This window comes from Eubalaena glacialis, chromosome 11 (assembly GCF_028564815.1).
Source record: "Eubalaena glacialis isolate mEubGla1 chromosome 11, mEubGla1.1.hap2.+ XY, whole genome shotgun sequence".
In the NCBI taxonomy this organism is placed as follows: Eukaryota; Metazoa; Chordata; class Mammalia; order Artiodactyla; family Balaenidae; genus Eubalaena; species Eubalaena glacialis.
This window is the reverse complement of record NC_083726.1, coordinates 100,984,549-101,012,314: the sequence shown is the minus strand read 5'-3', so window position 1 is coordinate 101,012,314 and position 27,766 is coordinate 100,984,549. Positions and strand designations below refer to the sequence as shown.

The 27,766-nt window shown below is 40.0% G+C and overlaps 1 protein-coding gene across 6 annotated transcripts in view; it reads left to right on the top strand.

Moving 5' to 3' along the window:
• Nucleotides 1-7,975, top strand: part of PLEKHA5 (pleckstrin homology domain containing A5) — a 233,205-nt gene extending 225,230 nt beyond the window's left edge. For 5 of the 6 annotated variants that reach the window (XM_061204775.1, XM_061204773.1, XM_061204779.1 and 2 more), the window contains 4 exons: nt 471-595; nt 3,501-3,646; nt 5,028-5,133; nt 7,143-7,975. In XM_061204775.1, the coding sequence (XP_061060758.1) occupies nt 471-595; nt 3,501-3,646; nt 5,028-5,122 (366 nt within the window). In that variant the 3' untranslated portion in view covers nt 5,123-5,133; nt 7,143-7,975. The remainder of the gene's footprint in view (nt 1-470; nt 596-3,500; nt 3,647-5,027; nt 5,134-7,142) is intronic. The other variant, XM_061204774.1, reaches the window with a different exon arrangement.
• The last annotated feature ends 19,791 nt before the right edge of the window (nt 7,976-27,766 follow it).

Here is a 27,766-nt window from a genome sequence, read left to right as displayed (position 1 = left end):
GTGAGAAGGCTGAAAATAGTTACGTGTCATTCTGTCACAGGGGCTATATAGATCTTAGTGAAATGATAGGCTTTATATAATTTGATTGATGTATTCAGCCACAACAAAAACTGGGTTAATTGAAAACTTAAAACATGATCAATCAAGGCTGTAATAAATTATCATTAACCCAATTAAAGAATGTTATATCCCAAAGCGGCTAGCTAATGGCAATGTACCTTTTATCCTAGTAGCAAAGGACATTAATTTTTTTTTTTAGTTTTTTTTTAAATTTTTTAATTTAATTTTATTTATTTTTTATAGGACATTAATATTTTTAATGTACTTGAATATAAATTTATATGTCAGTAAATATTTGATAGGGTATGGGTTTTTTAATAAACTTTATTTAGGAATCATTTTAGATAATTCACTAATATATTAAATGTGGTAAAAATGATTTGAAAAAGAAAATTTTTCTTCTTCTATAGTTTAAAAAAACTGAAAATGTTTTTTCTGAAACACTTTTCACACCTGAGCCAAATGGAGTAAATTCTGAGGAAGTGGTGGATAAAGAAGAAAACAAAGAAAAGATGCCCAAGGATGTTCCATACAGGTAATAATTAGGAAAAACAAACAAAGGAGTCATTCACAAAATTGTATACCTGCTTAAAAATGGTAAACTTCAGAGTCAGAGGTCTTGGAGTCCAGTCCCAGAATATCTCTTACAAGCTGTAGGAGCTTAAGCAAGTTACATAACTGTCCTAAATGCAGGTTCCTCACTTGTAAAAATGAGGATAATAATAGTATCCATCTCACAAGTGTGTTATAGGGATTAAATAAGAAAATACGTGTATAGCACTTAGCACTGTGCTAAACACCTAGCAAGTGATCAATAAATACCTTTTTTAAAAAAAATGCCAGACGCACACAAGCTACAGCAAAGTAAGCACCTCAGCGTTGCCTGTATAATGACAGACATTGATCAGATGTCTAAGATGTCTGATAAGTGTTCCAAAAATTATAGTGATTTGCCATTTTTTTTAAACTATATTTCTTAACTAGCGTTTTTAAATGCATATCCTCAGTCTCACCATCCATAAAAAAATTCCTAGTGCTGGAAAAGAGAAATGCTGTGATTTCATGTTATTAGGAATGCCTTTATCTCTTCAATGAATGGCAAGAGGGAATTTGAAAAATATTTGGCGATAGCTGATAAGAAAAAAATCTCTGCTGTACTTTTGTCAATAGACATAGATTAAAACACATCCAGTATATTACAGATCTATGAGTTCATAATGATACAACAACAACAAAAAATAATTTATTGGCCCCTTCAGAGGATGCTAGGGAATCAACTTATTGTTCCAAAACCTGGTACATAAAGAGAAAGAAGTAAATATTTATCTCACCTTTCCCAAACAAACTGCAACCAGAGTGTTTATGAGGAAACTCTTCTTCTTTATTAGAAGAATTTCACTCAATAAAGAATGAGAGGGCTTCCCTGGTGGCTCAGTGGTTAAGAATCTGCCTGCCAGTGTAGGGGACACGGGTTTGAGCCCTGGTCCGGGAAGATCCCACATGCCGCTGAGCAACTAAGCCCGTGCGCCACAACTACTGAGCCTGCACTCTAGAGCCCGCGAGCCACTACTACTGAGCCCGCGTGCCACAACTACTGAAGCCGGCGCGCCTAGAGCCCGTGCTCCACAACAAGAGAAGCCTGCGCACCACAACGAAGAGTAGCCCCCGCTCGCCGCAACTAGAGAAAGCCTGTGCACAGCAACGAAGAACCAATGCAGCCAAAGATAAATAAATAAATAAATATTTTTTAAACATTTATTTAAAAAAAAATAAAAGAATGAGAGACTTTGGGACTTCCCTGGTGGTCCAGTGGGTAAGAATCCGCCTTCCAATGCAGAGGACATGGGTTCGATCCCTGGTGGAGGAATTAAGATCCCACATGCCGTGGGGCAACTAAGCCCACGTGCTGCAGCTACAGAGCCCACGTGCTCTGGAGCCCGCACACCACAACTGCTGAGCCTGTGCACTCTGGAGCCCCCTTGTGCCACAACTAGAGAGCCTGTACACTGCAATTAAGACCCAATGCAGCCAAAATTTAATTAATTAAATAATTAATTTTTAAAAAAAGAATGAGAGGCTTAGAATATCACTGCTTTGCTAAAACCCTGATAAAATAATGGATGAACAATATTCCTCAGTGCTGCTAAAGCTGTTAGCTAAAAAAATCTGACCGGGAGCTTTAAAATGAAAGGGTCAAACTGATAACCCCTGAAGTCACTGATCTTTTTTTGTTTGTTTTGTTTTTTTAAAGATTTTTTTTTATGTGAACCATTTTTAAAGTCTTTATTGAATTTACTACAATATTCTGTTTTATGTTTTGGTTTTTTGGCCACGAGGCATGTGGGTTCTTAGCTCCCCGACCAGGGATCAAACACCCACACCCGTTGCATTGGAAGGTGAAGTCTTAACTGCTGGACTGCCAGGGAAGTCCCCTGATCATTTTTAACATCAGGAAAAGAGACAGCCTATTAATGCAGTAGTGCAAGACACCCACCTAATAGAGTATTACTTGCCTCCTTTCCCCCAAAACCTAAGTCTGATCAAGCCTAAGAATCTTATCAGTTTATAAAAAATATGAGGGATACAGTCATCAAAATCCAGAATGTAGTAAATTATTGGACAGATAAACCAGGTTTTTTCCTAAATAAATGACAAAGAATAAAACGGGTGTATGGGGTGGTATATTTTAAAGTAGACTTTAAGGGACTTGTCAGGCAAATACAGTGTATGGACTTTGTTGTTTGGATCCTGATTCAAACAGATAACTCTAAGATGATATTATGAGGCAATCAGGATCATTTGAGCATTGACTGGGTATTTGATGGTATTTACAGACTGAATGATATGTCTGGAATCTGCTTTAAAATAATTTGGGGAGGACTTCCCTGGTGGCGCAGTGGTTAAGAATCCGCCTGCCAATGCAGGGGACACGGGTTCGAGCCCTGCTCCGGGAAGATCCCACATGCCGCAGAGCAACTAAGCCTGTGTGCCACAACTGTTGAGCCTGCGCTCTAGAGCCCACGAGTACAACTACTGAACCCGTATGCCACAACTACTGAAGCCCGCGCACCTAGAGCCCGTGCTGTGCAACAAGAGAAGCCACCGCCATGAGAAGCCCGCACACTGCACCGAAGAGTAGCCCCCACTTGCAGCAACTAGAGAAAAATCCGCGTGCAGCAACGAAGAACCAGTGCAACCAAAAATTAATTAATTAATTTAAAAAAATAATAATAATTTGGGGAGTAGGGGGCTGAGGGTTTAGAATGAAACAAGATTGGCAAAATGTGGACAAAAATGCCAACAAAATATAGCAATTGTTAAGTACAGATGGTGACATCTTTTCTGTATAGTTAAGATTTTTCATAACACTAAGTTGGAAGAAAAAAAATTAATTGCATTCTAAAATAACGAACTTTAAAACTTCCATCTATTTTCATTAGCCCTCAAGATGAGTCACAGATCCCAAATCATAAACCAGAAGGCCACCCTGAAGAAAATACAAAGGACAATATTCATGAGCAGGAAGAAACTGTTATTTCTTATGAACTAACTCCTGAGGCTTCTAGAGGAAGTCAGACAATGGCAGGTAGATATTACATGTTTCCTAATTTTCTCACTGGTGCTTCCTCTGAACCTCTGAATTTATTTGCCATGTGGAGACTCTAGCAAGGGAGCCACGCAGGGACATCAACTGCAGACCAAGCAGCCTTTGCCTTCCCACACTTGCACGGTCAGGAGGGCTGCAATTGCACCAGAGCACAGGGCCAGCCCTGCCTGAGCAGCTAGATCCGCCCTCTCTCCTGCCTTGGACGTCAGTTCCTTCTCTTTGTTTTGTTTTATTTGTTTTTTTAATCTGAACCTTTACATATACCTTAAACATTTTTCTAAGAAGAAGATATTTTAGTATTTTTTTCTGACGCTGGATTCTCAGAGTATTCATAAGCCTACCCCTTTGGGAACTGTGGAAGATTGAATATCTGCACTAGTAGAATGGATTTACTTACTTAGCTCCTACTATAATCCACATCTGGGTTTTTCTTTGATAGTGGAAGATCATGATCCATAGCATGTTAAAAAAAAATAAAATTTTCTGTGCTATTCTTTTATACTTTCTGGATTCTTCACACATCTTTTTTCTTTTTTTTTTTTTTTCTTTATGACTTTTGCCAAGGGATGGGGGTAGGGAATCATCCCACTAGTGTAATGTATCAGTTTCGCTTCTCATTGTCCATAAACAAAAAGCTATCCCTAGTAATTCTTTCTCCTCCCCCCCCGCAACCCCGCCTCCAGTCATTTTGCAGAAGGGTAAGTACAATGAAATTCAATTATGCAGGACCGTTCTTAAGAGCATTTTCTGTATCTTATATACATATAACATGGAAATTTATATCATCAGCCATGTTCCTTTGTAACCAATATGAAGCACTTTTTCCTTTGCCTCTCATCACTCACAAGGCAATGTGTACAGGAATTCTCACTTTCTTTAAAAATTGTCATTGATCACATTCGGTTATTATCATGCCAAGTCTGTGTTAAAGGTTGTGTGGGTGTATTAAAACCACAACATTTATACCATCTGCAGTATTTAGCTTCATGCAACTAGAAAAGCTTTTAAAAATGAGACCCAACAGGGGTGGGTCACTGATAGACACCTGAAAATTAACCTTGAAGCCCCCCAAAAAAAAAAAATTTTTTTTAAATATTTTTTTCCAGTTTCATTGAGATATAATTGACATATAACATTATATAAGTTTAAGATGTACATGGAAGAAGAATTTTTAACCCGTCTTCAAGAGACATTTCATACTGAATAATCAGTTGCCAGAATAGCAAAAAACAGAGCCGAAATGCAACTAAGAATTCCTTCCCGACACACGTTCTGTGTTGGGAATCGCAGCGTCAGGATTTCCTTCTCCGAAGGTGTCTCCAGGATTTTGATCTCGTCACATTTTCTCGGTGTGTTTTAGTGCAAAGCCTGTCCCCGTCTCCCGAGTCCTCGGCATCACCCGTTCCGTCCACTCAGCCGCAGCTCACAGAAGGCTCACACTTCATGTGTGTGTAGTCTCAGAACAAGTACGTCGTTTCCTTTCATTTTTGTGCTTTACTGTTAGAGCTTTCAGCCTGACTTTTGTTGATTTGGTGAATAAAAACTGTGATGAATTCCGGCCTGTGTGTTAGGGATAGTTAGCAGACCAAGTGTTTGAACCACGGGCAGTAACTCAAAATTTCCAACATCAGCCCTTCAATGATTTGCAACATGACAACATTTTCTCTGTCTCTTCTTTCACCATGCATAAAAACAGCTAAACTTGGAGGGAAGGTTTTGCAGTGTTTTGCAGCCATGCTCCCACCTAACGTTTCTTTCCACAGTCGGGTCTGAGAATTCTGTTCAAGTCGTTATTACATTTTGATACAGAAATGTTTTTTACATTCAGCGTGACCTATCTACCACACTGGGAGTTTGCTAATTATTTTTAAGGATAAAGAAAAGTTTATGGTACAGCCAACTAGATATGGAATGTGAAATCTTTGAGATCCATCAGAAATTATTTCTAAATAATTTTTTTTTTTTAAGTCAGGGAGGTAGCTTTTAAAAAAGCCACAGGTGGGGGACAGGGAGACGGGGCCTTTCTCAACCAGTGTTCCTTAGACCACACTTTTAGAACCACGAATAATTTCCTAAGGTGTCTTACTTTTAAACTTTATCAACAGTGGCTAAATTTTACCTCAGTTTTGTACTTACATACTTTTTTTATTTTTCAGAAAAGCTGTGAGGTATGGAGTGAACATTTTATGCCTTTTTCTGCACTTTTTTTCTCAGTATCTACCAGATCTTCTAATGTTTGGTGCCTTCGGATTATCACCAATTTCTGTTGAACAGTTATAAGCTGAGAAAACACCTACAGACATTATGAGCATGACTACAGACATGTTCTTTGATTTTGACTCAAAATAAATGAGTACAAATACCAACTTGACTAAGTTTTTCATCCGGTAGTGCTCATTTTCTAGCATCTACGTCCATTCACACCTTTTTGTAGCAGCTATAATCTGTGTCCCTTGTTTTCAGCCAGAGGATTTATGTTTCACTGTCTTGTCATATCTGTAACTTTTACTTGAGATCATGTCTATCTGGAGCCTAAAAGAGGCTTTGTTTGTTGTCACTTGGTATCTCTTTAGGATTTGTTGTATTTGTTGTAGTCTTGACCTGTGTCTTGCCTCTGTCACTCGTATATTTAAACTTTTAACTTAACACATTCAGAAGTGGCAGTGGCCACTAGTGACAGAATAACACCAAACACAGGGATAATAAACATGATGCTCATTTTATTCCTCCTGTGCAAAGAATTGATTGATGGCCTCTGTCTGTCTTAGGGGTGAAATGTACTTTGAGAGCCACTCCCATTATCTCTTGGTTCAATAAACAAGTTACAATTCATTGTACTTCGACCATTCTGATAACAAGAATGTTCACAGTTAAAACTGGAGTACATTTCCAGGTTCCTTAAGTTGTTATTATTCGATTTTGTTTTGTTTAACTTTCATTCCAAGAGCCAGTAGTATTACGTACTAGAGTAAGGTACAGTGATTGCCGGATATTTTCTAGCTTTGTGGTGTGCAGTCACCACAACCAACCAGTGGCATTCAAACTTGCTTTATTTTATAATCCATCCATCTTCTCATTGTGCATGTGTCATCTTTCTGAACTAGCAGTTTTGGCAAGACTTAGGAAAGTTTTACAAATGACACCGCTATGTAGGCAGCTTAATATAGTATTACATATTTTAGTGAAGTTGTGCAAATCTCTGCTCATTTTGTCAATCTTTTGGATTCAGCCACAAGTTTGGGTCCTTTTTTTCATCTGAATTGCTATGCACATATTGCCTTATGTTTCTTTGCTTTGTGAATTAAGCTTATGGAAATGAAGAGAAGATGTCCTTCAGTTGTATTATGTTTGGGGATTTTCATGGCCATGCTTGTCAGTTCTGTTGCTAGAGAATGTGGCCCTTAGTTACTTCAGGAAGTGGTCATTCATTAACTTTGCAGGTGTCAAAGTAATTTTACTTCTTTGTATTTTTCAGCTATACTGACTTCTGTTGAAACCATTCAAAGCTGAGGACCTGGACCTTTGGCAATGTGAGAAGATATTGTACAGTATATTTTAAATCTATGAAATTCATAGTTCTGATGCTTTTGGCCACAGAGCATCATTTTATCACTTCTGGAAAATGTTTATTCCAAAACAGCTTTAAATGGCCCATATGTACACTCAAGGTTATGTAATGTAATCTCAAGGTTATTATCCTGACACCAGCTTGCTGCTATGATTTCAGAGCACATAAGTAAAGGTGCTTTTTAGTGTGTGGTCTACAGCCAGAGCTTACTTAGTTGCTGATTTCCAGATTTTGATGTTTCTAAAGTCTAGGTGGATTTATATTTCTTTTCACTTTTCAGTACATAAATTTAGTTATTATTTCCAGTGAAGCTTGTTTTCCTTTTTTTTTTTTTTTTTTTTTTTCTTCCTCCCATTTTGGCTACTGCAATGCTTTGTTTTTCACCCTTGATTTGTAAAAATTTTATATATATATTTAAAATGTGCCATTTTATTACTGCTAAGTGACGTATGTCCGTTTCCTGCTATAATTATTTCTCAGTCAGATTGCATTGTCAGCAGTTATGCCACACTCTTGTCAGCTTAGATACAAATGTTATCGCTTACTTTTTCTTAAAAAGCAATTTAAAATGTAGGTATTTTGAAGTACTGGGCTTATACTTCATTGGACTAGATGTGTACAGCAATAAGCAGGTTTTCAAATCCAGTACTTAGTTTGTGTACAAATGTAATTATGTTCATTGTGTATATATTATACAATGAGCACATGTAATGTAAGTATTAAAGGCTACTTACTGTTGTTTAAATGCAAATGTTCATATCTCATTTCTTTTTTATCATGTTAAATAAATGTTGATGTTCTTAAATCACCTGTGTTAGAATTTTTGCTCTTCCCATCTAAAATGGAAAGTCTGAGACTTTAAGAGACTTCTAGATGAAAAAGTAGTCTGTTAATCTTACTGGAAAGAGCATCGTAAAAGAACCGTGTCTGTCATCCAGCTCAGCTCTCCCATGTCGAAGTCGAGCAGCTTGAGGCCCAGAGAGAGAAATTGACTTGGCCACAGTCACATTACATTTAATGACAAAATTTGCACCAGCGTAAAGCTTTTCTGACTTTTCAACACCACTGGGCAAATGTCGTTTTGTCAAGTCTTCTATACCTATTTCTGTTGGTTTCCGTGTCACAGAGGGCATCTGCAGCCTGGCTCTGCTTAGTGGACTGAGCTTGGGGTCGGGGGCGGGGGCAGAGTTATTTCTCTGACATGGGTAACTAGAAACCGTTTCATCCACATAAGCAGAGATCATTGTCTCTTACACCACATTCTCTGCAGATGTTCACGCTCTTCAGAATCAATTACGTTTCCTTTCCACTATAACCTTTTGTTCAGGCTATACATTGTTCCCAGAGTACAAGGAAATGCGAGGCTTTGGGATTCCTATATAAAATGGCTGAAACTAAATTGGTGCTGGTCAGTCTTTTTTTTTTTTTTTCCATGCTATGTTAAAGAGGATTTAGATATAATTTAAAATGCAGATGTATAAGAATTCATCTGCTCCAAACAGAAACACACAAAATGAAGTGCAAATAGATACAGTCTTTAATGTAGGAGGTGAATGAAAAGAGAGGTGAAAATGGGAGAAGAATGTTTAGCTCCTTACATCCATACGAACATGTTTACACATATTACCTTTTTCTAAAGATGACACACAGAAGTCTTCTCAGGGGAAATAGTCAACAGATTATGATTTCCCTTTAAGTCATGACACAATGATTGTTACCAATCTTTTATGGGTGTGTTGAGGGGAGAGTTGATGTTATTCTTTGGGATTTGTTTGGGGTTTTATGTGGGGCTTTTGTCTTTATGTTTGGGGTGTGTGTGTGTGTGGTGTGTTACTTTGGTTTTACTTGAAGCACTTCTTTTTATAAATTTATTTATTTATTTTTATTTTTGGCTGCTTTGGGTCTTCGTTGCTGCACGCGGCTTTCTCTAGATGCAGCGAGCGGGGGCTACTCTTCATTGCAGTGTGCGGACTTATGGCGGTGGCTTTTTTTGTTGTGGAGCACGGGCTCTAGGCATGCGGGCTTCAGTAATTGTGGCACGCGGGTTCAGTAGTTGTGGCTCGCGGGCTCTAGAGCGCAGGCTCAGTAGTTGTGGCACACCGGCTTAGTTGCTCCACGACGTATGGGATCTTCCCGGACCAGGGCGCGAACCCATGTCCCCTGCATTGGCAGGCGGATTCTTAACCACTGCACCACCAGGGAAGCCCTGCTGGGCCCCATTCTTAAAATTTCTGATTCTGTCAGTCCAGAGTGTGGCCCAAAAATTTGAATTCTAATTCTAACAGGTTTCCAGGTGATTCTAATGCCGATGCTCCAGGTACCACACCTTGAGAACCACTGGCACATAATAAGGCTCTGTGTTATTTTTTGAATTTTTGTTTTATTTACATGTGGTAGTAAAAAATTAGGATAAATTCAGTTTTTATTTACAAAGGTGTGCACAGAGTGTAGAAAAACTAAAAAAAATAATGCAACAACTCAGAGATGTTCTACCCCTAGGCCCAAAGGGGTAAGGGGAGAAGTAAGTGGAACCCATAGAAGAGAGTCACTTGAAAGAAGCCTTAATCTTTTTTCAAGAGACCAAGCCAGCCTCAGTGTACGCAACCCTGCAGGGATGGGGCCAGGGCAAGAAGTATTCCCATGGCACTGTCTTATTGCCAGGGCTCCCAATGGCTGAACCCAGTGGGATTCAGAGGTCACAGGAGTTGTGTTGAGTGTGGCCGGGAACTGACGGGGGTTTCCCAGACCTTCTCAGAAGATCCTTGAAGTCAAAACTATTTTCATTATAACACTAATATGGTATTTGCCTGTTTCACTTTCATTCCTTCAGTAGTGAATAGCGGCGTTTCCCAAAGGCTATCTGACCTGTGATACATCAACAGCCTGAGTGCAGAAGCAGATGTGAAAATCCAGCTATCTTCTGTTAATCCCGATAGAAAAGAGCGTTACAACAATGGAAATCAATTTTTTTTTTTATTAAAAAGCATGTTATTTATGTTAACACGTAGTGGGTTTATTACTGTTATTTTCGATGAATGAGAATATTTTAAATGTTTCTCAGCTTTAATTTCTATTGCCGTAAATGCCAATAGATATACCCCACAAAACAAGCTATTTAGAGTCCTCAATAGTTGTTAAGTTGTGAGAATCCTGAGACTCAAAAGTTTGAGAATCTCTCATATAGTCCTTAGAGGTTAGCCTCCCGTTGCAGGGCACAGTTGAAAACTTTGAGGGGCGAAGGAGATACCAGCCCACCTTCCTAAGGACAATGCTACTTGCAGTCACTACTTGCAGATCACCACCAGTCAGCTCCTTGAACTGAAAGCCCCAGTGTCTGTGAGTGACATCCAGAGCCTGTGGGTCCCTCTTGGGTCCTGCAGGCTGCAAATCATTCATGAAAAATGACTCAGAAAGGCGGCGTCCAGACATGCAGAAGTGTAGAAAGGCTGAGGCTCCCTGGAATATCTGTTCTCTTTTCTCTGTGTGCTTCAACACACACTTCTGGCCTTGCCTCGGTCCCCAGCTGTATTTGAATTTTTACTCTAGCCCTCGTACCCAATTCATACTTCCTTATTCATAGCCTTGGGTGATTACAAAAACATCAGTTCAAAATGGGTAAATGAAGACGTGTCATTCCACGTCAACATGGAGGAGCACCCCTGAAAAAATCCATTACATTATTCACCCAAATGATGTTATTTGTTATACGGTACGTGATTTATACAGAGACATTCGTGTCACCTGTAAGAAATTGCTATTCTCTGACTGCCGGGCTGTCTGGTTCCACCCAGCGTAAGAAAATGAATGATTCAGCCCTTTGTATTTGAAGTAGCAACTTACGCTGTTCAGAAACTTGTTCAGCATATACCTTAAAATAGCAGATGCTCAAAGAGCCCTAGCTTTTTTTTTCCTTTGAGACATAACATATCTCACCAAGATCCTTCCCAGGTGTGTTGGGCTTGTGGAGACATCTGGAAACTGCCAAAGAGCAGGCCTGAAACAGAGCTCATGTCTGTAATATCCTACTGGAAAGTGACAGGGATGTAATGGAGTTGCTGGAATTTCAAACAAATTGGCCGCTAGCCATATCCCCCAACATTGCCCACAGCCAAAGACGAGGGAAGCAGCTGCTTCCAGTAAGTTCCCTGGTCTAACTCGCAATTTACAAAAGAAGGAATAGAAGCATTCACTAAATGTATGACTTAGCAGTGGTAATCAAAGATAGACAAATTAAAATGAGACAAATTACAATGAGATATCTTTTTTACCCATCAGTTTGGAAATGGTGCAAAAAAAGTGATAATGCAGTCCACAGTCCATGTTGTGAACTTCAAAATCTGTTAATTAGTAAACTTATACGATGTTATATGTCAATTATAGCTCAATAAAGCTGGAAAACAATTTTAAGATGGCAGATCTCACGTTAACTGAGATTCTTACTCAGGCAGTTCTTACTGCCTGCACGCACGCAAAAACACGATGGGACACAGGGACACTCTGGGAAGGGTTAGATGTGTATATTCCCTTGATTGTTGTGATAGTATTGCAGGTCTTTGAATACGTCTGCGTTCATCAAATTGTGCAGTTCTTTGTATATCAATTGTACCGCTATAAAGCTGTTTTGTTTTTTATAATATAAAAATAATAATGAGTGATAATATCCTGAGTTGGCAGCGTGTAGAGAAAGTTGTAAATTTATATAGAGATAGCCTGGGACCTGGGACCCACTACCAGAGCGCTTGCACCATGCAATAGCTTGGGACCTGAGACCCTTTACTGGAGTGCAGAGTGTAAACGCCTCCTCAAGCAACGGAATACAAAGAAACTATAAAGGACTAAAAATAACTGCATGCATGCTGCAGTCCCAGCAGTTATGAACAACAAGCTACAAAAAGGCCACAAACCTACTGCCACGTCTGAGGTGCCGGGAGCAAAAGCAGGATACTGCGCATGACCCCTGCGCTCAGCACCACCGAGGGGGTGGGCAGACCACCTAAGCCACGCCTCTGGTCCCACCCACCAATCCGCCTCACCCGCACGCCATTTGAGGAACCAGCCAGCCATCCTCGGAAAGCGAGCAAGGTCACCTGCTGCCTGTTTTCGTTCCCTGGTGCTGCAGCACGAGCACCAAGAAAGCCTTGCGTGAAGTTCTCGTCTGTCCTCTTATCAATTTCTATTGATTAAAGAGTCCAAGGACGCAGGTCAGTAATAATACAGGGCTGGTGGGAGTGTCAATTGATAAAACGTTTCAAAAGTATTTAAAAACGCATACTCTGATCCAACAATTCTACTTCTGGGAATTTTTCTTGGAAATAACATAGTGAGTACCCAGGGGCATTTTGTAGTTTGCTTTCTTAGTGGTTTAAGTAAGGTGTCTATCTCATGCCATTAGAAGTCCAACAGAGGGGCATCCAGGGCTGTCTGGAGACTGAGGGATGCTGTGAGGGAACCGGACTGCCCTATTCCTGCTCTGCTCTAGGCAGTGACTGCTGCACCTGGGGCCCCCAGGTGCAGGCCCCCTGGGGAGCAGGAAGCCCAGGAGGCAGTATTGGCTGCTTCCATTTCTGTCTCTTTGGCCAGACCCAGATGACATGGCCACCGGACCTGCAGGGGCATCTGAGAAAGCAAGTGTTTTATCTTTCCAGCTTTTAGAATTGAACAGGGCAGTGAGAAGGGAGTTGAAGTGGGTGTTGAGTAGGCCAAGCTGCAAAAAGTACCCCACAACCTACATGTCCATCTTTGGGGAACTGTTCAAATAAATGAGAGAATACCCATCATAAGCAGTCACTTCTTGTGGTGTGGTTAATCTATGAAAAGCGGTTCACTGCATATTTAGTGAAAAGAGTAGTTGATAAAATAGTATGTTTCATAGGACTCCATGTTGTTAAAAATACATGTGTATACATTTGCAGAAAAACCTGATATATATGATAATGTTAATTCTGGATCTTTAAAGATTTCTACATTCCCTGAATTTTTTTGGCAAGCAATCATGTCTTAGTTTTAGAATAAGGAACAGAAAATAAATTTCCATTTTTAAGTTCTCACTGGACCTGAAACAGGAGGTAAACTAGTCAGTCAGTTAAAATCAACCTGATGAGGCCTTCTGCCCCCACTTGACCTCCACATCTTAGCCCTACCATCCCAGCTTTCTGATTCACTAAGTCTGGAGTGTATCCAAGGAAGCCGCATTTTTTTTTTTTTAACCATTTCATTTTTTAGATGAACTGTTAGTAAGCTGTAATTTACATAAAATATACCCATTTAAAGTGTACAGTTAGGTGATTTTTTTTTTTTTTTTGGCAAATATGTATACCCCATTTAACTGCTACCACAATCAAGGTATAGATTATTTCCATCTGATGAGGCCTTCTTCCCCTAAGTGACCTCCAAATCTTAGCCATGAGACTTTCTAGAATGATTCAAAACCAAGTATAACGAGAAAACCATAACACCCAAAATGTTCCCTTGTACTTTGGCAAATCATGTCCCCGACCCACCCCTGGCAACCTCCACCCCTGGCAACCTCCACCCCTGGCAACCTCCACCCCAGGCAACCACTGATGTACTTCCTGACCCTGTGGATTGGTTTTGATTTATCTAGAGTTTTGTATACATAGACTCATATAGTGTACCCTTTTCGGTCTGGCTTCTTTCACCCAGCATAATGTTTTTGAAATTCATTCATGTTGCATATATAGTTTGTTCCATTGAATAAATATTCCATTGAAATGGATATGCCAAAATTTGTATATCCATTCATCTGTTGATGGACATTTGGGTTATTTCTAGTTTTTTGCTATTATGAATAAAGCTGCATGTACATTGATATATAAAAGAAGTCTTTGTGTGGACATACGTTTTCATTTTGTTGGACTAAATACATAGAAGTGGAATTGATAGGTCGTATGGTTAGGTGTAAGTCTAACTTTTTAAGAAACTGCCAAATAGTTTTCCATTGTGGTTGGACCACTTTACATTAGTACCTGCAACCTATGAGAGTTGCATTTGCTCCATATCCTTGCCAACACCTGGTGTTATCAGTCATTAATTTTATCCATTCTATTTAGGGGATTGCGGTATCTCACTACTTTTAAATTGCTTTTCCTGATAAATGTTGAGCATGTTTTCATGTGCTATCGGCGAGTCCTATGTCTTTTTTCATGAGGCATCTATTCTGATTTTTTGCCAAGTTATTATTGGTTGTTTTCTTATTTTTGTTTTAAGATACATATATTCTGGATATAAGATTAAATATATGTGTTACAAATATTTTCTTTGATTTTGTGGCTTGTCTTTCAGTTTTCTTAACAATGTCAACAAAGAACAAGGTTTCAATGTTGATAAAGTACAATTTACCAAGTTTTTCTTCTATAATTGGTGATTAGATTATCTCATCTGAGAAATTTTTGCCTATACCAAGGTTGCAGTGATTTTCTCCAATACTTTTTTCCTAGAACTTACATATTATTAGCTTTTACTTTTATGTATATGGTCCATTTTGAGTTTAATATCTGTTTATATTGTGAGATAAAGATCAATGTTCACTTTTTTTCATGTAGATATCCAGTGGTTCACCATTTGTTGAAAAGACTTTCCTTTCCCCAGTGAATTGCCTTCACAGAGTCAAAAATCAATTGAAAAAAGAATTTTATATATATAAAACATATATTTTATATAATATATGTTACATATTATGTTATAAATTATATATAATAAATATGTAGTATATAATAAAAATGTACACATTTTATATATAATTATATATATGTAATATAATTATATATATATGTGTGTGTTTCTGGACTCTCCATTCTGTTCCGTTGGTCTATATGTCTGTTCTTTCCCCAATGTGACATTGTCTGGATTACTGTAATATGTCTTGAAATCGGATAGTGTAAGTTCTCCATCTTTGTTCTTCATTTTTAAGATTGTTTTGGCTAGTCTAGGTCCTTGCATTTCTATTTCAGGACTCAATTTGCTAATGCTTTGTTAAGGATTTTTTGTGTTTATCCTTCACAAGCAATATTACTCTGCAGCTTTCGTTTCTTATAATGACTTTGTCTGGTTTTGGTGTTGTCAGATAATGACCTCGTACATAGAAGGGTTTCCTCCTCTATTTTCTGAAAGAGTTTGTGTGTTATTTCTTCCTTAAATGTTTAATGGAATTCACCAGTGAAGCCATATGAGCATGGAGTTTTCTTTGCAGAAAGGTATTTAACTATAAATTTTATTTAATTATTAGATATAGGACTACCAATTTTTTTATTTTTTCTTAAAATAGTTTTAGTAATTTATGTCTCCAGTGAATTGGCCCATTTCATTGATTGGCATAAAGTTGTTCATGCTACTCCCTTATTAACGCTTAAATATCTTCAGAGATGTCCCCTCTTTTATTCCTGATATTGATAATTTGTATATTCCCTTTCTTTTTTCTTAATCACTCTAGCTAGAGTTTATCCATTTTATTGATTGTGTTTGATGGATTATGTTTCCTTTCAAATATTTTCTAATTTCCTTTGCAACTTCTCTGACCAATGAGTTACAAGGAAATTTGTTGTTTAATTTCCAGATATCTGGGCAGCTTTCCAGATAGCTTCTGTAATTAATTTCCAATTTAATTCTATTGTACTAAAAAGGAACATTCTGTAGTTTTTCAATCATTTTACGTTTATTGGTATTTAATTTATGTCTCCAAATGTTCTCTATCTCAGTAAATGTTTCATGTGTACTTGAAAAGATAATGTTGTTCACATCTTTTGTGTCCTTCGAGATATTCTATCTTCTTCTATCAGTTGCTGAGAGCAGTATTGGAAGCTTCAACTAAAATTGTGATTGTGGATTTGTCTATCTCTCCTTTTGGTTCTGTCAGGTTTCACCTAGCATATCTTGAAATTTTGATATTAGGTACATGCATATTTAGGATTGCTATGTCTTCTGAATGAATTGACTTTTTTTGGTCATTATGAAATGTATTGCTCTTTAACTCTGGTGAAATTCCTTGTCCTTATGTCTGTTACCCAAAAACTGGGTTAGCCTCTTGGTGGGTATCAAGCTGAAAGACACAACCAAGCCAAAGATCTGGAAAAGGAAGGATTTATTATTACTTGCAGCAAGTAGGGAGAACACCAGGGATCCTTCCCAAAGCAGTGTCTCCCTGGACAGCAAAATTGGGTAAGTTTTAAGCTAAGCGTTTGTACATATTCATGAAGGGGCTTGGGTGGTCCAGTCCAAGCTTTAGCTGACTGAAGTCACTGAGGATCAGAAAAAGTCAACATCATCATCATCCCTTAGATTCCAGTTGATCTGATGGTTGAGGGGGAATTTAAATTCTGCAAGACAGCACAAGACAGTGCTTTAGGCTAGTCTTTACAATTGAAATAGAACTGGGTGTCTTTACAACTGATTTGTTATCTTTGCATTTGTTACTTCACTTGCCTGATAACAGTCCTTTGTTTCTGCATTTTTTGTTCCCTTAAGGTCATTAATTACCGAGACCTGTTCAAGGGCAAGCATTGTGGCCAGGCTTGGATCACAAAATGCCTTAGGCCAAAAATGGCTTCTCTTATGGCAAGAAAGCCCTGCCTGGTTCTCTGTCTCCAGCGACCCCTTGCCTTATCTGCTTGCATGTCTACTTTGTCTGGTATTAATATAGGAAAATCACCTTTTTTGTGATTAGTGTTTGCATCATATATCTTTTTCTACTTTTTACTTTCACCCTATATGTGTCTTTATATTTAAAGTGCATTTCTTTTTTTTTAAATTTTATTTATTTATTTATTTATTTTTGGCTGCACTGGGTCTTCGTTGCTGCACGCGGGCTTTCTCTAGTTGTGGCAAGTGGGGCTACTCTTCGTTGCAGTACGTGGGCTTCTCATTGTGGTGGCTTCTCTTGTTGCAGAGCATGGGCTCTAGGCTCGCGGACTTCAGTAGCTGTGGCACGCGGGCTCAGTAGTTGTGGCTCGTGGGCTCTAGAGTGCAGGCTCAGTAGTTGTGGCGCACAGGCTTAGCTGGTCTGCGGCATGTGCGATCTTCCCCGACCAGGGCTTGAACCCGTGTCCCCTGCATTAGCAGGCGGATTCTTAACCACTGCGCCACCAGGGAAGCCCAATGTGGTTGAGTTTTTTGTTTGTTTATTTGTTTTGTTTTGTTGCTGAGCCGTGAGGCTTGCAGGATGCTAGTTCCCCAACCAGGGATTGAAGCCAGGCCATGGCAGTGAAAGCTCCAAGTCCTAACCACTGGACCACCAGGGAATTCCCTCAAGATGGTTGAGTTTAAATCGACCGACTGTCTTGCTATTTGTTTGCTATTATCTCATCTGTTCTTTAGTCTTTTTTTCTTTTCTTCTTCTTTTGAATCGAGTGCTATCTCTGCTTGGGATCTCCCTCCCTGCACCATTGTCCTCAAAACGCCTCTGGAGCAAAGTAGGGCTTATCTCATTGGTTTCCCTTCTCTCAGCTTTGTTCACAGTCCTGCACTCTTGTCCACTGTCTGAAAAGAGTAGTTTCATATATTTTGTCCAGTTTTCTAGTTGTTTACAGAGGGAGGGTGTATGCAGTCCCAGCCACCCAATCAGGGTTTGAAATTAAATTCTAGAATAAGTGGTGTTAAAATATCTAAAATAGGCCCAAGATGGAGTTGCTCACGCTAAGCCCCACATCAGCAAACCAAAACTTAACTAACTTTCTCTCCTCAGCTCTCCCAGAAAAGGAAGACCTAGGTCAACCAGTCAGCACTTGCCAGCTCAGCACAAGTTACCTGACCCAGCTAGAGTTCCCCTTTACCCCATATAAGGAAGGTAGTCCTGCTTTAACCAATCAGGGAATGCCTAGTATAATTCCTTGTTCCTTCTAACTTTTGTCTATAAAATCTCTAGCCTTGCACAGCTCTTTGGAGTGCCTTTCTATCTGCTAGATTGGATGCTACCTGATTGATGAATTGCTGAATGAAAGCTTACTGGATCAGTACATTGTCTGTGGGTTTAATTTAATAGTATTTAACAAGTTTAAATTAAGCAGAATTAATTAGAAGTATGTATCTACTAGGCAGGAAAATATTTCTAATACTTATTTCTGTTCTCATTCATTCAGCCAAGTTTTATTGAATGCCTACTAAGTGCCAAGCACTTGGTATGGCTCTTGGAGATGCAGTGTGAGCAAAAATAGATATGGCCTCTGAAGACTTTTAGTTTGGGTAAGGAGGTACTAACAGGAATTCAACCATGTGGTTATTTGTTCTAGAAAATTCTTATGAAAGCATGTAAAGGAAGCGATCTAGCAGGTGTGGTAGAGATGGTGGGGAAGGCTTTCTCACGGAAGTAAATTTGAGCTGAGATCTGAAGAGTGAGTAGGAGTTAATTAGCAGAAGGGGAACAAGCCAGGGGCTTAGGACAGGCTTGGTGGTAGAAGGAGCCTGAAATCAAGCCAGACGTGACTGCAGTCCTCAGCAGAAAATCAGCAGTTTTCTACTGCTTGAGGTATCTTGAGCAGGAGATTGACATGATCGGATCTGCCTTTTGAATAGATAAGTGTTTCATTCTTGTATATGCATACAATGAAGAGATTCCACTGCATTGAAAATAAATGGACCAGGGCAACACGTTTCAGCATGAACGCTTCACACTAACAGGATCTTAATTGAGGTGCGGGTGGAGAGCAGGGGCAGAACGACACATGCAATGTGACTTCATCTCTGTGAGGCATTAAAACATTCAAGAAAATATACAAATACACAAAGGGATGCATACTACTGTTGTAAAAGTATACAGATATGTGAGGAAATGATAGAGGTACCCACCATGCTGATTTGGGTGTTTATCTGCAATATTTAAATACAGGTAGACTGAGGAGAGGAGAATATGATTGGAGAGGGTTTCAAGAGGGACACAACCAGATGTATTTTTATTTTATTAATTTATTTACTTAGGCCACGCCACACGGCTTGTGGGTTCTTAGTTCCCTGACCAGGGATTGAACCCAGGCCCTCAGCAGTGAAAGCACAGAGTCCTAACCACTGGACCGCCAGGGAATTCCCTATTTTTATTTTCTTAACATGTGAGTTGGATACATGAATATACATTATTCCTTATTCCTTTCTGTATGTCTGAAATACTTTATTAACATCACTTTGCAATACGAGACGAGATTAGAAAAGATCGAGAATGGATATGGAATAAAAATAATAATTGAGATGGAAAAGCTCTAGGAGATCATTATGGCAGTCTACTTGAGAGACAAGGATAGCTTAGACAGGTGAAGCGATAACAAGATGGAGAAATCTAGCTGTATTTGAGTAACATTTATATTTAAGAGGTAAAATCAACAAGATCAGCATATGCTTACATCTGATCCATATACCTTTCTGTCCATTTTATTTTCTAAGGCTCTCTTGATTATATCTACTTAGATCTGATGCCGAAAGCTCTGTGCACCAGTGCCAAATTGAATCTCGGAGACAGAGTTTGGGGTGAAGTAGAAAAGAATAGTTTTATTGCTTTGCCAGGCAAAAGGGGACACAGTGGGCTCCTGCCCCAAAAAACTATGTGTCCCAACCCAGGAGGATTTGATGAGGAGTTTTATAGCAGCGGTTCAAGGGTGGGGTTGCTGATAAGATTAGGGTGTGTGCAGGGCCTGCAATCCTCTGATCTGGTCTCAGGTAATCTTGATGAGCTTCTCTGGTTCCTGGCCTCAGGTGGTTTCTTGGCTACTCCTCCCTTGATTAGCAACTGTTTGAATCTGCCCTTTGGAACTCAGGAAGGGTCATGGAGGTTGGATTCTGTTTCCTACAAGCAAGAAAACAGGGGCCAGAAAGGCTTGTGTGCCCAGGAGCCTCACAGGATCCTGCTCGGTTTCAGTTCCACCCTCAATGCCACTATGATTTCCCACCTGGATTACTACACCAGCCTCTAAACCAAACGCAGAGTTACCTCTTACTTTCAATCTATTTTCTTCTTTTTTTGGCCACACCATGGGGCCTGTGGGATTTTAGTTCCCTGACCAGGGATCAAACCTGTGCCCCCTTCAGTGGAAGCATGGAGTCCTAACCACTGGACTGCCAGAAAAGTCCCTCAATCTATTTTCTTTCCTTTTCTTAAAAAAAAAATGTATTTATTTATTTGGCTGCGCCAGATCTTCGTTGCCATGTGCGGGGTATTCATTTGCAGTGTGCAGGATCTTTACTTGCGGCATGCAGGATCTTTAGTTGTGGCATGCAGACTCTTAGTTGCCGTGTGCATGTGGGATGTAGTTCCCTGACCAGGGATGGAACCCAGGTCCCCTGCATTGGGAGCACGGAGACTTAACCACTGGACCACCAGTGAAGTCCCTGGGATTTCCATTTGGGGTGATGAAAAAGTTTTGTAACTAGATAGTGGTGACGTTTTTACACAAGATAGTTGTGAATGTACTTAATGCCACTGAATTGCACGCTTTAAAATGGTTAAAATGGTAAATTTTATCTTACGTGTATTTTACCATAATTGTTTTGAAAAAGACAGAGGGCTTGAGAGTCTGTGCACTTAATCCTCTCGCTACCCTGTCCCCTCAAATCTGACTGCTGGCACATGCTTCACGGAATGTAGAGACGCAAACACTCACTCACGCACACTCTGCCCTTGTCTAAGAAATGCCTACTTACCCTTGAGTCAGCTTAGACCTCACTCTTCTAGAAGCCTTTCTGGACTGTGTCACCCCTCTCAGGATGAAACTCTCCTCTTTTGTGTCCCTCACAGCTTTAACTTCTCCCCTATCACAGCACTTAGTAACCACAGAGGCCAGCAACTACATGTGTGTATCATCGCTGTATCCCTGCCACTTAGCAGAGTGCTTTGCACATAGTAAATCCTCACTGAATGCATAAGTATGTCATAAATGTTTGTTGTTTTTTAATATGGGCAAACTTGTTCTGTTGAGCTTCGCTTTATTGCGCTTCGCAGATTTGTGTTTTTTACAAATTGAAGGTTTGGGGCAACCCCACGTTGAGCAAGTCTGTTGGCACCATTTTTCCAACAGCATTTGCCCACTTTGCTTTTCTGTGTCACATTTTGGTAATTCTTGGCAGTATTTCAAATGTTTTCATTATTATTATATCTGTGATGGTGATCTGTGATCAGTGATCTTTGATGTTACTGCTACGCAACTTGCTGAAGGCTCAGATGATGGTTAGTGTTTTTTAGAAAATGGACTCAAATGATGACCAAAATCTGTTCCCAGCAGTGATGACAACTGACATTAAACGTATGTTTTTTGTTTTTGGGGTTTTTTTTGCTTCTTTTTGTTGTTGTTTCGGCTACACCGCGAGGCATGCGGAACTTCCCCAACCAGGGATCGAACCCGTGCACCTTGCAGTGGAAGTGCAGAGTTTTAACCACTGGACCACCAGGGATGTCCTAAACATATGTTTTAAAGGATGATAATGGAATTAATTCTAAAAACCTCCTTTGGGCTTCCCTGGTGGCACAGTAGTTAAGAATCCGCCTGCCAATGCAGGGGACACGGGTTCAAGCCCTGGTCCGGGAAGATCCCACATGCCGCAGAGCAGTTAAGCCCGTGCGCCACAACTACTGAGCCTGTGCTCTAGAGCCCACGAGCCACAACTACTGAGCCTGTGTGCCACAACTACTGAAGCCCGCGCGCCTAGAGCCCGTGCTCTGCAACAAGAGAAGCCACCGCAATGAGAAGCCCGCGCACCTCAAAGAAGAACCAAAGCCATAAATAAATAAATAAATAAAAATTAGTATAGGCTGTACAAGACATAGTTATGGCACAGAGGGACACTCTGTTAGCACTGCCCAAACAAAGAGGACACCCACAACTTCATTGCATTTCTATTCTACTTGCTCTAGTTGAATGACAGTGAACCCTGCCTTTCTCCCTTCCTACCAGGGATCACTTCTTCAGCAAGGTACTGGGGATGGTGGCATGAACCAGACTGTGGTCACTGCTTACGGTTTACCCAACCATCTGCCCATCCTCAGACATCATAACTTCCCCCAAAGTTTCCTCTTCTGTATGTAAAAGAAGTTGGGAAATTCCCCAGTCCTGTACTTGGCTCTAAGGAGAAGCTCAAAAAAATATTAGTTCCCTTTGCCCCCTCTCCATCCTCCCAAGGGCTGCGAAAGAAGGGCTGTGTGTTCTGGAAGCCCGGCTCCAAGTTCAACCATTTGATAGACTAAAATGTTTCTTAATAAAAGAGAAACTAGAAACTTACGAAAAGAATGCCTGCCTTTTTGTAGAAACATGGCTTTTAAGTTGTTTGTCAATGATATCTAGGTTCAATGGAACTATAATGATTAGAGAATCAAATCTCTGTCAGAGCAGAAGTAGATGGGATTTTTCTAGAGAGAAGGCCATCAAAAGACACTTTCTCTACCAAATTCTTATTTTACCTCCTAAGATTTCTTCCCTTAGAACTAAGATATCCTATCTTTGCTAGCTGTTTCTCCAGCCTGTTGCATCTTGCCTACAAAGATAACAAACAAATTAACATTAATAAAGCTCAGTCTTGCTGGCAGGTTGGATGAGAAGGCTTTCAATATGAGAAATTGCTCTGGAAGTATGGTGGAAGGTAACATGGGTTATAACGTGAACCGGTTTGCAGGGCAGAAATTGAGACACAGATGTAGAGAACAAATGTATGGACACCAAGGGGGGAAAGTGGCGGGGTGGGGGCAGTGGTGGTGGGATGAACTGGGAGATTGGGATTGACATGTGTACACTAATATGTATAAAATGGATAACTAATAACCTGGTGTATAAAAAAATAAAATCCAAAAATTCAAAAATAATTTAAAAAAGAAAACTGTGAATGTTATATATATATATACGTATATGTTATATGTATATATCAAATCAATCATCAGTCAATCACTGTGAATGTTCAGTAGTTCCTAGTGGTGACCTCTTGTTATAGCAAGGAAATAAACTCATTAATGTGTAGACAGATTCAGAAATGAGGGGAGAAACACAAGGGTTATTTTTCTACCCCTAGCATCTCACTTAAAACATTCAGGTACGAGGGACTTCCCCAGCGGTCCAGTGGTTATGACTCCGCCTTTCAATGCAGGAGGCGTGGGTTTGATCCCTGGTCGGGGAACTAAGATCCCACATGCCTTGGGGTGCAGCCAAAAAATTAAAAAAAAAATAAATAAATATAAATAAATTGCACATATCTTAAAAAAAATTTCAGATGTGAAATAATTGTGTTTAAATGAAGAATCTAGGCCAACTGACTCAGCTTGTTGAACTCTGGTGCCAAGGAGACCAAAGGCTTCCCCCCAGGGGACCAAGGGATTCAAACACAGGCACATTTTCTTCCATCATCACCACCTCTAATCCTGCTTTGTCACCTCAAAAACAATGCTGTAAATTCCCAAGGGATTTAAGAAAGCAGTGTAGACAGAACCTTTTCAACACTCCTGGGGAAAGTATGTCTTTATATTTTCTTTAATATATCAGTAGCATCCTCTTCTCATTCAAGGGCCTGCCTGATCTTAAAAAATAAACTTAAGAAACTTATATTAAGTGAATAATGTTGAAGTTCATGTTCAAGAGCAGCATGCCTCTTGACAAAGGAGACTTGGACGCGTAAGAGCCTCACATTTGTAAGTGCTTTAGATCCTGATTTCCTTTTAGGTCACAGGTCTCTTTTCCCTTGCCAACCTCATACATAATGCAGTGGTATCCAGTGGTATCCACTTTCAGTGAAAGCTTGATTGATTTCTTCTCTTTCAAAAGCAATCACGAGAATGAAGCAATTAAACTTAATAACACACAGTAGAAAGCAAACAGCTCTGTTTGTGTTTCAGTCTTACCTCAGGAAGATCATATGGCTTTTGCATAATTTTAAAGAATTTTATAACAATAGTTACATGGATTTTTTGGGGGGGGGTATACTCTTAATTGAATCAACCTGTCCAAACAGCTCACAATTTATGAAGTTGAAGTGTTCTTAAGTAATTGGATAGGAGGTTTCTTAGTAGGATGTTAAAGGGCATTTCGAGTGAATAAGGACAGCATTGTAGATGTAACTTATGACTTGGGCTTATCTTACAAATAGGCAAATATTAACGACCTAATGTCCTATCTCTTCCAAAATGATATAGAGCAACAAATTATTGTCATTTATTTTAATCAGCAAAGATTTTAAAACTTCCTGAAGTGTTTCTTTAAATTTTTAATTAACTTCTTCATTTAGATTTCCCTCCTAATCAACATGCAGGTACACTCGGTAACTACTTCTTTCTTGTTCTTATTTATCTGCCAATGTTATGCTTTTTATAAAAATATAGAGAATACTTTTTATAAACTAATTGGAACCAAATAAATTAAATCTACATTTTATTTCTTTTTTTTAAAAATAAATTTATTTATTTTTGGCTGTGTTGGGTCTTCGTTGCTGCAGGCGGGCTTTCTCTAGTTGCATCGAGCAGGGGCTGCTCTTCGTTCCAGTGTGCGGGCTTCTCATTGCGGTGGCTTCTCTTGTTGTGGAGCACGGGCTCTAGGCATGTGGGCTTCAGTAGTTGTGACTCATGGGCTCTGGAGCGCAGGCTCAGTAGTTGTGGCGCACGGGCTTAGTTGCTCCGCGGCACGTAGGATCTTCCTGGACCAGGGCTTGAACCTGTGTCCCCTGCATTGGCAGGCAGATTCTTAACCACTGCACCACCAGGGAAGCCCCTACATTTTAGTTCTAATCTAATTTTCACAAAGTTTTAGAAGTTTGAGTTTGGGGCTTTCCTAAAAGGGAAACCCCAGAGTAATTCTTAGCTCTGAGGTTTTTCACAGCACCTAACCAATAAATATAATCTATCCATTTAGGTAGAAAATTTAAAAACTTTTTAAAGATATTTTGGCTGTTCTAATAGGTGTGTAGTGGTGCTACAGCAACTCTCATTCATTTCTGATGGGAATGCAAAATTGTACAACCACTTTGGCAGTGGCTTGGCTTTGCCAGATAGCTTGGCAGTTTCTTAGAAAACTAAACATACTCTTAGTGTACAATCCAGCAATCACACTCTTTGGTATTTACCCAAATGAACTGAAAATTTGTGTTCACACAAAAAACATGAACACAAGTTTATCTCAGCTTTATTCATAATTGCCGAAACTTGGAAGCAACCAAGATGTCCTTCAGGAGGTGAATGGTTAAATAAATTGTGGTACCTCCAGACAATGGAATATTATTCAGCACTAAAAAGTAATGAGAAATCAAGCCATGAAAAGAGAAGGAAGAACCTTAAATGCATACTACTTCATGAAAGAAGCCATTTTGGAAAGGCTCCATACTGTATGATTTCAACTATATGACATTCTGGAAAAGGCAAGGCTATGGAGACAGTAAAAAAATTAGTGGTTTCCAGGGGTTAGAGGGCGGGAGGGAAGAATAGGCGGAGCACAGAGGATTTTTAGGGCAGGAAACTATTCTGTGTGATACTATAATGATGGATGGCCAAACCATAGAATGTACACCAAAAGTGAACCCTAACATGCACTATGGACTTTGGGTGATTCTGTTGTGTCAATATAGGTTCATCAGTTGTAACAAATGTATCACTCTGGTGCTGATAGTGGGAGAAGGTATGTGTGTGTAGGGATAGAGGTATATGAGAACTCTGTACTCTCTGCTTCATTTTGCTGTGAGCCTAAAACAGCACTAAAAAGTAAAGTTTTGATTTAAAAAATGTAGTGAGCACTTCCTACTTGGAGCTAAGCAATGTGCTAGAGATACAAAGATGGATTCTGACAACATATCTGCCTTGAAAGAGCTCACAGTCTTGCAGGGAGACAGAAACAAAGAAACACTTGATGCTCTAATGGAATGATGGGTGTTACTACCGTGAAAGTATATCTTCCATATAGGGAGATCCAAAGATGGGATTTTCTTCTATGGGATGGGGAGCACGAGGAAAGGATTTCCAGAGGCAATGGCAACGAGGTTTGGTGAGAGGGGGGTGGTTAGGGTTCTTTTCTACTGTGCTACAACCAGACACCAAAGAAATGATTCTTAGTGTTGTCTCCTTTCTACTCCCTAAAAAATGTGTAACTGAGAGGGAACTAGGGAGGGAGACATACCAACCGATGTTTTACTTGCTCTTATGAGCAGCCCAGGATGAGGTCCAAATAACCATTGAAAATATTAAAAGATTCTATTCTTCAAACATTTATTCAGTACCTATTAGGAACCAAATGATGAGTGGAAGATAATTTGGTCAAGTTCATGAACTACATAATCAAGCCATGCTTCAGCCTCCAGCTTTTCTCACTTTATATTCTGTCCCCCGTGATCTCGGGACTAGCCCTAGACAGAAATATCTGGAAGCACATCATTGTCTCAGGTGAATATCTCCAGCTGCATGTTTGACATCTCCACTTGAATGTCTCAGAAGCACCTTTAATACAACGTGCTGAAAACGGAGTTCATACACTTTCGCTCTAAACCTAGCCCTCCTCCAGTTCTTAGCTCACGATTGGCATCACTCTCTGTCCAGCTGCACAGACGGACCCCAAGGAGCTATCGCAGTCATGGCACTTCCTGCCTTACCCCCGACATCTGCCTCCCAGTCCTGCTGCTGGACCCTCGTATTCCTCAAGTGTATGCTCTTCTCTTCATCTCTTCCTCCGTCTCCCAGATCAAACTACCATCAACACTCACTTTTTATCTCCCCCCAATCCATTTTCCCCCTGCGCAAAAATGGAAACTTGAGCACATCCTTCCACTTAAAATCTGTAGTATCATAAATAATAAAGATTTAGGGAATTCCCTCGTGGTCCAGTGGTTAGGACTCTGCGCTTCCACTGCAGGGAACACAATCCCTGGTAGGGGAGCTAAGATCCCGCAAGCCGCATGGCCAAAAATAATAATAAAAAATAAAGATTTAGTCTCTGTCCCTGGTTCCTGGCATATAGCTCCTAAAACCCTTGGAATCTCTGGAGTGATAAGAATGTCTTTTGTATGCTATTGAGATGGCTGGTGGCTGGGGACACCTAGATAGCTCTAGGCTAGGGGCTGTTCACCAGGAAAGACCAAACCATGTGATTAGAGGGTTGGAACTTTCAGCCCCTACCCCCGACCTCTGGAGAGGGGAGAGGGGCTGGAGGTTGAGACCAATCACCAAGTCCAATCAACAATGACCAATGATTTAACGATTTGTGCCTATATAATGAAACCTCCATAAAATCCTCTAAATAATGGAGTTTGGAGAGCTCCTAGTTGGTGAACACATCAAGGTACTGGGAGGATGGCCCACCCACCCAGAAAGGTCATGGAAGCTTCGAGCCTCTTCCCCCATACCCTGCCCTACGCATCTTTTCCACTGGCTGTTCTTGAGTTCTATCTTTTATAATAAACCAGTAACAGCAAGTAGAACAATTTCCTCAGCTCTGTGAGTTCTGGGAACTCTCTGATGGTTCTGGGAACCCCCAAATTATAGTCGGTCATTCAGAAGTAAGAGCGTTCTGGACTTGCAGTTGGCATCTGAGGTGGGAGCAGTCTTGTGGGACTGAGCCCTTTAACCTGTGGGGTCTGATGCTAACTCC